Source organism: Manihot esculenta, chromosome 2 (assembly GCF_001659605.2).
Source record: "Manihot esculenta cultivar AM560-2 chromosome 2, M.esculenta_v8, whole genome shotgun sequence".
In the NCBI taxonomy this organism is placed as follows: Eukaryota; Viridiplantae; Streptophyta; class Magnoliopsida; order Malpighiales; family Euphorbiaceae; genus Manihot; species Manihot esculenta.
In genome coordinates, this window is record NC_035162.2 from 15,453,036 (window position 1) to 15,464,835 (window position 11,800).

Sequence of the window (11,800 nt, forward strand, 5' to 3'; positions counted from 1 at the left end):
ACTCTTGCTTAAATATACTACTCTAATTCATAAAATCTAACTTGAACGTCGGAGGGTCTCCACCGGGGGCATTCCCGATAGACCCCTGACCATTTTTTATTATTTTGCAGGTCTTTTCGTCAAATAGAACATTGAGAGACCCATTTAATGGACCCATATGATGGACCAAGAAGAAAACCAGACCCATCAGGGAGCCCAGAGGAAAAAAGATTTATCAATGTCAAAGAGCACATTTGCCCGAAATTTGAACATAATAAAAAGACTTGTTTAACAGGAATGGTTGAGTTTCCAACGCTAAATCATTATCACCAATTTATATAAAATTAACAAAATTTTTAAAAATATGAGATCCAATTAGCACTTTGAATTCCATAGATTATTGTCGATTATAAGTACTCAATAATTTTCATTATATTCTAACTCATATTTAACTTATCTTAATAATTTAATTATGAAAAAGTTAACATAAGACCGACCGGAAATGGCTATTAAAGTTAGGTAGAAAGAGTAAGTCTCAAAAGGGCAAATCACTAAAATCAGGTCAGAAAGGCAAAGTCGAAATAATAGACCATCAAGGTCAAATCTTTCAAAAAAAATATTAATAAGGTTAGACACTTCCAAAAGGAAGACTACCGAGATCCAACCTTTCAAAAGAGCAAACCACCAAGATTAAACCTTTCAAATGAGCATTCTACAAGGGCAGAATAACAAAATTAGACTTTTCAAAAGAAATACCACCAAGAGGTAAATTATTAAGGTTAGGCTGCAAGGGTAAGCTATCGGAAGGTCAAGACCCGAAATGGTAGACCACCAAAGTCATATCTTCCAAAAGAGTAAACTACCCAATGTCAGATTTTCTAAAATAAGAACAATATGATCAGACCTTCCAAAATAATAGACCACCAAAGTCAGACTTTTCAAAAAAAAGATCACCAAAGTCCGACCTTTCAAAGGAAGAATAATAAGGCCAAAAGGAAGATTACTAAAGTTAAACTTTTCAAAAGGAAGGACCACCAAGATCCGAAGGTCTTATTCTTCCTTTAAAAGGTTGGACTTTGGTGGTTCTTTCTTTTGAAAGACCTGACTTTGATGGTCTACTGGCTTTGATGTTCTTCCTTTGGAATGTCAGACCTTCCAAAGGAGAACCATCAATGTAAGACCTCCCACAGCCACATCTCCAAAGTAAGAATCGTAGTGCTTCCCATAGTTAGAACTCTAAAGGTAGTGCTTCCCATAACTAGAACTTTAAAGGTAAGACCTTTAGAAATAAAATAATTATGTTCAAAATATATTAAAATGAACTCTAAAGGTAGGACCTCTAAAGTTAGGGTTTCCCCTCTATTTTATAGGATTCACAATACATTGATATAAATTTTATTTTGGCAGTAGTCTATTGGGCAATAGTCTCGGTAAAATGAGCATATTTAAGAGTGAAAAAAAATCATAAATCCAAAATCTCCACATTAATTGTGTTTTACTATGTAGAAATAAAAAAACAAAATTTGTTGTACATGTTGTTCATTAGGAAACTGACTTTTAATGTATCTTCCACTTAGAACCATATTTCAACACATCATAGGAGAGAAGGCTGTCAATTTAAAAGATCCAAATCAAGTGCAATTGTTTATGCATTGTTCCCAAAAAATTGGTGTTTTAATGCACGATTTTGTATGTGTTTACTTTAGCTTTCGTAGGCATAAAGCTTATTAAGGAAATATAAATTGCTACCTTTTATTATGGTTTATGTATACTTTTGTGGTTCTTTTAGTTTTGAATGCTAAACAACTTAAGAGTTTTTTCATGTTAACGCCAAACGTGTTAACATAATTTTTCCATTTTTGAATGAAATGATGTGTATAATATATATCATAATTAATTTCACTTAATTTAAAATATGATTAATTAATATTAATTTTAAAATATCAATTAATTAATAATATTTATTAAAATATTATCGTAGCATCGCCCGAATTTAAATCTATATAGTATAATGAAGAAAATGTCATAACAAAAAGAAAAACTAAAAATCAGGAGTTCTTGATTAAGAATTACTAAGCATAAACTTTCGTAGTCAAAATTTAAAACCACGGAAAAAGCTTAGAAGATTAAAAAAAAAATTCAAATTTTACGAGTTTTTACATTTATAATTTAAACTTTTAATTTTATATCCCAAATTTTAAATTTGTTATAATTGTAGCATGTTTTTAAATTAATTTTTATCAGATTTCAATTAATTTAGACGATAGATTATGTGTCGTTATTTTTATCACGTAAGTAACTTGATTAATTGAAATTAAATTTTAATTAAAATTTTAAACTCTTAATTATATAAAATTTCTAAATTAAAAAATTGAAATACTTAATTCTCTCATATTTAAATAAAAATTTTAATTGAGAATTTTAGGTAATTAAGAGTTTAAAGTCTTCATTAAAATTTAATTCAAGTTAATTAAATTGTTTATATGATAAAAATAATAATATATTGTATGTCAGGTAAATTAATTTAAATATGATCAAAATTAATTTAAAAAATTATTATAATTATAATAAATTTAAAGATTAAGACTTTTTTATTTAAAATTTAAAGTTTGAACCATCGATATAAAAACTTGTCAAATTTAAGTCCTTTTTGTGTCAATAGGCCCAAAAAAATATACTCTTAGAACACCATAGGCCAACAAACAGGAGAGCATCGTATAAAAAACTTGAAAACAGGAAGAGTCCAAAGTCCAAAAGAAACAACACAGGCAACACCAAACTCAAAAAACAAGGGAGACAGATCCTCGCAATTGGAACAAGGGGAGACCATGAGCCACAATAGAAACACCAAAACCAAAAACCAATAGCCAAGACAAAATCCTTCGACCAAAACCCAGCAACAAAGAAACATTGAAAAACAACCCATTAATTTAGAGTTAGCAAAACATGTTTGAGAATCCAATAAAAAAAAATAACATAAGACAAGAAGACATAGCAGAAAGAGGAAGAAGATTGATAACTGAAACACTACTAAGCATTTTTCCACATTAAATGATTAACTATGAATTCAAGTATTTTGTCTTCAGGCTCAGAGAATTCAAGTATTGATCAGTCCTATATCGCTCTCCCATGGTACAAATTCAATCCTAGTTGCCCACTTAACCAAAAAAATAAAGTAAGGAAATATTGCAATGGATTTGCATTGAAAATTTAGCAATTAATAATCAAATATAACGAGGTACAAACTAAAAGGACTTTGCTTGCTGGCTCGATCTTTTACATTTGCCAGCCACAAACTGGTCTAAAAATATATATATTTTTGTTCATTTACAGTTAGTGTGAACCCATTTCTCCAACTAAAAACAAACTGGCTTCTAGACTCGAACCATCAGCTTCTACACCAACCGTCAACAAACACCCACATCTTTCTTGCATCTGTTTTCTTCATTTCAAGAATTATAGTTAGAAGAGGTCCTATGATAATTTATCTGCAGGAGAAACACGAACCCTTTTGGTTAAACAACACAAAATGATCAAGCTTTGATCCTCCTCAGTGCCAGGTAAGCCAATAACCTATACCCCACAAACATCAATATTAGGACACTGATACAAAGTCCAGGGCTTATCTGCCCTCCAACATCTTCTTCCAGGAACTTGCAGCTTGCTTTCTCACTGATTTTATGGTGGGAGCAACCTAGTATTGCTGAAAGTTGCTTCCCTTCACCATACTGGACACTAATAAGCAGCCTATAGCTGTAATATGTAGTTGAAATGTACTTGATCCAAGCCACACAAGATGGTACCTTATGCACATAAAATCCTCCAGTTAGTACAAATGCAAGCATTATTACTGTTACTATAGTTGAAGCTTGCTTAGCATCCATTATAGCTGCTCCAAAGGCAAGGCCAAGTCCCTGAGAGACGAGCACGTAGCTGAGCAGAACCACCAGAGTCAGGAGAAAAGATCCCAGTTCAGGTTTTAATCCAGCCATCCAATAAGCCACGGTTAGAAAAATGGTTGGGAGGATGAGCTCCATTGGCAAGTCTCCGACTATTCGCGACATGAAATAGGAAGAAAGAGTGTACATACCCGAGGCTCGTTCCTTCATGAAGATAGCTCTTTCTTGTGGGAAGGCAAACACCGAGTTAAAAGAAGGGAAGACTCCCCAGAAGATTGACATGAAGAAGAGGAGACCTAGTCGATCTTGAATGTCTCGAAAATTTGAGTGCCACCACATTAGACCGGCTAATAATGCAGCTGTGATTACTTGGAAGACTCTAAGAGTATTGAATGATTCGTGCTTTCTTTCTTTGAGGCTTCTGCGAAGAAGAATGCTGAATTGGTTAAACCATGTGGCAAAGCCAATTCTGTCGCAGCATCTACTTCCTCTGGAAGAATGGCTTCCGCATAAACTTGTCTCTTTTGTTGAAGTAACGGTGGTCTCCATGCAGACAGCTTTTACCTTTGGAGCTAACACATTGTTGTAAGAGGCAATTAGAGATTGTTTTATGTTCGGCATGTCTCTTTCGCTTACACCATCAAGTTGGCAAACACCTGCACAAGATAATTAAGCAAGAGGCTATTATAAATCTGTTCTAAGGATTCATTTTACTTAAGTTTGATCATATACCATCAGAAATCAAATAAAATGGAATTTAACTTCAATAGCTCCTCATGATTCTCAAGCTGTATAGCACAATACATTTCCCAGCAGAATGTATATACAGAGTTGATTTCTTGGCTATAGGGAGAAAATGTATATATATTGTGTCAATTTCTTGGCCATAGGAAGATTGAAAAACACTTTCCCAGCAGAAAACTCTCTGTTTCTAGCTAAAAAATGAAATATCATTCTATGAAATTCATATCATAAATCTCAAGTCATGGTCCAGATTTGTACTTGTCATAATTTTCTTTCTTTATGTATCAACGATGGACATGTAAAACGTAGAACCCATGCAATGGCAAGTTCATAGCAGCATATGGACAAACAAACAACTATGGCATTTTGAAATTTTCTTCCCCACGATCCAGAATGAATTAAATTTCTTGAGTAATGAGGAAAGGTTGAAGGAACTACATGTGTGTGAAAGGCATAAAATATTACAGAATCATAAACATCTGTAAAATTCTAACCAGGCCTTCTTCCTGGAAGCACACATGCATGTGCACATGTGATGCCTTCTTTAGAGGATTAAAAGCACAGGGTGTTTGATAAATTAAAATTTTTTTATTCCCTGAGAATTTGTTCACATTCCCAAGATATTTCCTTAAACAACACTATTCTGAGCATATATTACTCAGCAGGGAAGCAAGAAAGATATGAAAAATCCAAATCTCTGCTGGACCTCAATATAATTCAAGTGTAATATTAGGGACCCAAAAGAAAGGAAAAAAGAAATTTTTAGCTGATAGTACCACATGGAAGGTGGAGAAGCAAAGAAACATTTCCTTCTTAATTTAAAATTCTTTTGCAATATTAAATTATCAGCAAAGATACAGGGATAGGACACAGCAATCTTGGAATCTTTATAAAATAGTGAATTAAGGGATAAGTGTTTAGACAATGGTTGGTAGAGTGGACATGCTTTATTAGGAAGAAAAGTCATATTAATATAGGATTATTATTCATCAAATATCTTAAAAGAGTATGTGTCGACAGTAATCTAATGTTCAGCCAATGAGAATCTATTAAAGGACCACCAGTAACAAGTCTGGAACCTCATTGGACCACATGAGGCAATTTGAAATAAAAACAATTCAAATGAAATAGAAGATTAGTAGGAAGCGCACCAGAGATTAAGAAATAAAAGGTGGTTAAATTAATGGATTTCAAAGATTTAGTGATATAATGTAAATAGAGCACAAGTAATGAGTAGAACAGCATAGCTTACAAAAGCAGACCAATCTTGGTGGTAAGGTGGAAGTCCACTAATGTTGGTGCTGCCACTGAGGTTTAGGCCACCAATTCTTTTTTGTTTTTTCTTCTATTTTTTTAAGATTTTTACTACATTTATGAGAAAATTTCCATGGAAAATGTAAAAAATCCCAACATTTGTTGGTCTCCAAGAAATTCTTAGCTAAAATTTCAAAAAGATGTTTAAATAAGAATAGAAAGGGAACTAAGTAGGGGAAGAAGTTGCAGCCACATTAGTCTTCAAAGTATAGAATGCATCTATTAACAAGTCCATCCATATATTTTCAGAAAATGTCTCTAAATTTTCAGAAAATGGATGAAGGAAATTATGGTAAATCACCCATTAGAAAAATATGTATTGGGCAATGGAGGAAGGACGAGTGAAAAAAAAAAAAAGAAAGAAAGAGAAACGTACAGAATTCCCACATGAAAAGAATGAATAGGAAAATCACTATTAGCACCACCACCAGAAGGATATCAAAGAAGTTGGCCACTATCTAAATACCCTTAACATATTTTCACCAATGATCATGAAAGTCAAATTGATAAGAAGAGCAAAGTCCTCTCAACATCATATACCATGATATATAGAAGACCAATGAATAACAAATTTGACCATGAAAGAAGGACCAAAAACTAAGAATCAAGAAGTTAATCATCAAATTGTAGTCTTTCAAATTGATAAATTCAACTAAATAGAATGGACCAAAATCCAAAACTCTTCTGTAAAACCCATCTTTTCTCATATATATAAATAAATAAATAAAAACCCATCTTTCTTTTCCCTTATTTATATCTATACATTAAGAAAAGAAAAGTAGATTACCTTCCTTTACATGCGTATCTATCTATTAATAGGAATAAACAAATAACTAAAGAAACCAAAAAATAAAAACTCATGGAGACAACAAGTCTAAGGACACACCAATTAAGGGAAACTTTCTTTCAAGTGCTTAGATTAATTAAAGTCTAAACATGGTTTCTAACGTGATCAATGTCGTCATAAAATTAATATACTTTCTTTCTCCACCTTACCATCATGGTCTCCCAAGATGGAAATTAAAGAGGAAGTTAAGAATCCAATAGTTATCTTCCAATGTTTAGTGTTGAAGAAAGTTGCACACACCTAGCCTTAAAAAGGAGGTTTGAAAAGGATAAAAACATCTAGTCAAACTCCACTTAACCTATTTATTTATTTGTAGACTTTGGGTTGTAGTGCCATACTCCACCAATAATTTAACCCAAATCCACCAATAAGTGCCTATAACTCGTATAACTCGACTAAATGAGCACTATTCGATTCAAACCGAAAAAATCAATCGAATTGAATTAATTTAAAAATTTAATTCGATTTTTTATTTATTCCAATTCGATTCAGTTTTTAATTTTAAAATTTTTAGTTATTTTAATTCGGTTCAGTTTTGATCAGAAAAAAAAATCAAAAAAATCAAATCGAATTAATTAGTAATAATAGTATATTATTTTCAATAATATAGAGAGATTAGGTCATATTAAAATATTCTAATTAAATTTTAAAATACTAAAAATAAAGTATAAAAAATAAAAATTTATTAAAAATACAAACCGATCAAATCAAACTGAATCAAACCGAATCAGACTGGTTCTATCCGATTCGATTTCTAAACAAAATCAGTTTGATTCGATTTTTATAAATACTAAAATTTTTATTTTCGATTTATTCAGTTCAGTTTTAAATCAAACCGACTGAATGCTCACCCCTAAACTCGACTATCCAACTCATATAAAACGAGCTTAATCCTATTAATTCATTGTCATATGAGCTCAAGTTCTCCACAGCCTTAAACTATCTAGGATTTAATCAGACACTTAGAAATTATTGATTAGCCTTCATCTAAACTTAATGAAATGTTCATTACAACAGAAGAATCTTATCAAGAATAGGTCTCTCTACGGCTAGCCTATAGCAATGACTAGTCATCATGCCAGCAGAACCATCAATTAGTCAATTAATAAAGCAACACTAATTTCATCTCTAATTCAACGTTGATGAGGACTCAACATCACAACAAAAGTAACTTTCTCAAGCATAGTCCACCATCTCATATTGTTCATGAAACCTTCATTAATATTGAGTAAAGGATGTGACTCAAGGGTCCACGCAAACTCCATACTATATATCATCTCTTCCGCTTATAGTAAGAGTATCTCTCTCTTAGGTCACATCAATCTATTTTGCAGAAAAAATACTTGAAATTGTAGCCAAAAAAAAAATATTTGAAAAGCACTTGCATATGCAAATCTCTCAGTTCACCCAAATATCTCAAACTCAGCTTGGAGAGGCCACCCTAAGTCGCATCCCAATAAAAAGGAAAAGGCAATAACACCTAGGCTTACCTTTCTTAATCTAAGAAGTAGCTGTCCCTATGAGGTGATAGTCTAAGCCAAAAAGTAGACTTTGCTGGTCGTTTTTGGATATTGTGAGTGGTTCTGAACATGGTATCAAGTCTTCTCAAATAATACATTAAAAAAATCGAATCCAATCCACCCTAGTATTAATTTAAAAGTTCTCAAAGCAAAGAAATTAAGGAATTTGTTTAGTATTACTGTTGGAGGTATCATTAAGAAAAAGAGGATATTAGAAATTATTTAAAAATAAACGTGGAAGGTTTTAATTATAATAATACACTTTTCCAAATCGTTTTTTGAAAAATATTGGCATAATGTTTTTTAGAAAAAAATAAAGGAGTTTCGACCCCAAATCTCAATGCAAATATGCAGAGAAAGCTTACCAATTTTCAGATCAGAAAGGTGCAAAGGACCAGGGAAATGAATTAATGGAGGTGAAAGATAAATAATAGTAAAAGAAGTCTGATCCAGTTAAGAGAAAAAGCAGGAGAGAGACCCTCAAGCCCAAGCAAAGATGACACGTGCTCAGAGAAGCTGAACATTATTTTTCTTCCCCACTGAACCAGATCAGAACCCTTTATCCCCTAAAGTTACGTCAGCATAACATAAGCCATCGCTTTCCATCTCATCCAAACAATAAAATAATCACTACCCATCACCACCACCACCCTCCTCCTCCTCCCACCGCCACCATCGCTTGCCTAATGAAGCTAAGGAAACTCTAAATCTAAGTCTTAACAAGAACGCCAAGTCCCGATCAACAGGACATAAGCACCACTTTCTACAGCTAGAGTAGCAGAAAACATTTAATGCATCCCCAGTGGGACACTGTACACAGTGATTCTTTTAAGCTTTTGGATATGGCCCAGATCCTAGAGTTAACAGATGGTGAGTAGTAGCTATAATATTGATATTCAATTCTTGACATAAAGGAAAGGTATGGAGAAGTAGTACATGTATATACTGACCACATGACCACAGTGGTATTGATTTGTATTTTTTTTTTTTGGTAAGGTATTGATTTGTATTTATAATAATAATAATTGAAATCCTTCCTCATGGGCCACCTCACACTCTACCCACCGCAACTTGTACATTTTTTAACTTCTCAAAACGTGAAATTCTTAGATCAACCTATATAGGAATCTACCATCACCGCATCTCATGGAAAACTAAGTGAAAATCTGATCAAGAGATTGAAACAATATACGTGGTGTCTATCAATCGTCCTAATAATGCAGATGTTAAATCAAACAAAAAGTTAAATCCTAAGCATACGAGTCAACTATAGCATAGACAAAAACAACGATTAAAGCATACGTACCATTAGCGAGATCAAGGAGAAAATCAGCAGGATTCATGGGGAAAGACGGCGAGAACCCAACCGACTCAAAATAACCCATGGCTTCACTTCCTTTCCCAAAATACATACACCTTCCCTCGCTCAATACCAACACTGAGTTAAACATCTGGTAAACTCGGCTAGAAGGTTGATGCATGGAAGCAACGATGGTCTTTCCCTTCTGCGCCAGTGAACCCAATGTCAAGAGCAGCTTGTGCGCGGCGGTGGAGTCCAAACCGGACGTGGGTTCATCGAGAATGAGCAAACTAGGGTTTATGAGCATCTCATGAGCTATACTCACTCTCTTTCGTTCCCCACCGGAAACCCCACGTATAAAACTGTTGCCGATTATTGTGTTCTCGCATTTCTTTAAACCCAACTCGTTTATCACCGACTCAACGACAGAAGTCTTCTCTTTTTTGGACAGTGTCTTTGGTAAACGAAGCAAAGAGCAGAAAATTAGGGTTTCGCGGACGGTGAGGTGAGGGTAAAGGATATCGTCCTGAGTAACAAAACCGGTGCGTTTCAATGTTTGTTTGCTCAGCTTTTTGTTGTTGGCGAGTATAGTTCCGGTGAAGCCGTGACCTTGGAGTCTACCTGCAAGCGCATTAAGGAGCGTTGATTTGCCACTCCCAGATGGACCAAGAACGGCCAAGATTTCACCAGGGGAAACCATTCCAGTAATCCCATTCAAGATCGTGCGTTCTTGAATCATAGCACTTGGTGTTTGATTAGATTGAGTGGGTCCATGACCTAATATCCGTCTGATATTACTGCTGCCTCGTCCCTTTTGCTTCTTCTCAATTTTCAACCTATAACACACGTCGAAGAACTGCATGGAAAAAGAAAAAGTCAAAACTAAGTCAAACTGAGTCAATACCGAGTCAAGAATGCTTGACTCGGGTAGACCAACACAAGGGAAACACAGTAAAAGAAGAAGAAGAAAAAAAAAGGCTATGTCCAATAAAAGAAGTACCTTGAGAGTAATGGGATAACAAGAAGACACCATTAAAGATGGAAGATCACGCGGATCTCGATGAACGTGATTGGATTGATCTGGGCCGTCCAATGAGGCTCCATTGTTGGTGGAGAAGGAGGAGGATGATTCTACAGCGTCAAACGCTGGCATTATTTCACTTACTTGCTAGAGAGGGAAAAGGGCAAAAAAAGAAAAGAAGTGGTCGGGGACAAAAAGAGAGTGATGGGAAATGAGGTATTGTACAGCAAGTGTGTGTTTTTTGGTCTGAGAGACGAGAGAATTTGAAAGAGCAAATGTGAATGAAGAAAGAGAGCAGAGGGGGTCGACACAAAGGGGTATTTATTTAGGAAAAAGGATTGGGAATGGTTGCCACGTCAAAGCAAAACGCCTACAGAAGAAGCGAAACGTGGCGGATTTACGAGCCAGTTGGCAGCTTTCCAAGGAAAGTGCTCTCAGTCCAGCGCCGTTCACTTTCATTCAACGATCATTAAAAAAAGGGGAAGAAAAAAAAAAGAGAAAATTAAAGAAAGAAAAGTTGAGTTGATTCTCTTGGTGATTATCTTTTATTATCAGAAAAATTGATGATCTTGGTGTTTGCTCCTCTCGGCTAGCGGAGGCTGAAAAGAGAGAAAGTGGTAGTAATTGTGGATATGGGAATGGGAGAGAGTGGGGAGAGTAATTATTACAGTGGATGACTTCACATTCAGTTCCTTCAATGTTTATGGCTTAGCTAAAAATCATGTTACTTACTTTATTATTTATTTTGTCATTTTATCAAACACTTGGTGAGCAATAATTATCGAGTAGTTCTTTCTCTCATTAATGTTTTTACATAATAATTAAATTACTTAAATTCCAAAAGAAATATCTTTTAATTAAATTATTTTTATTACCATAAAATTATAATACTTTAAAACAAATAAAAAAAATCGAATTTTAGATTTCATCAACATTTTAGTGTGAATAAAAATCAATTATATTATTTTAATTAGCAAAAGTAAAAAATATTTTCTTTTTAACTTTATGGAAAGTATTATATATATTTAAAATAAATATGAATATATTTCTTTCATTTTACAATTTTTATTTATTTTATTTTTTATTTAAAAAATATAATTTTTTAATTATATTCATAGAAGATATTTTAAAAATTTTTTATAAATAAGATAAAATTAAATAAAATTATAATAATTC

At 33.5% G+C, this 11,800-nt stretch overlaps 1 protein-coding gene across 1 annotated transcript; it reads right to left on the reverse strand.

The window, feature by feature from the left end:
- Window positions 1–3,155: 3,155 nt before the first annotated feature.
- LOC110608552 (ABC transporter G family member 25) lies at window positions 3,156–11,118 on the reverse strand. The gene is made up of 3 exons (XM_021747806.2): window positions 10,604–11,118; window positions 9,610–10,459; window positions 3,156–4,534 (listed from the first exon to the last, which is right to left on the reverse strand). The coding sequence occupies exons 1-3, from the start codon at window positions 10,754–10,756 to the stop codon at window positions 3,513–3,515; spliced, it is 2,025 nt and encodes a 674-aa protein (XP_021603498.1). The 5' UTR covers window positions 10,757–11,118; the 3' UTR covers window positions 3,156–3,512.
- Window positions 11,119–11,800: the final 682 nt, after the last annotated feature.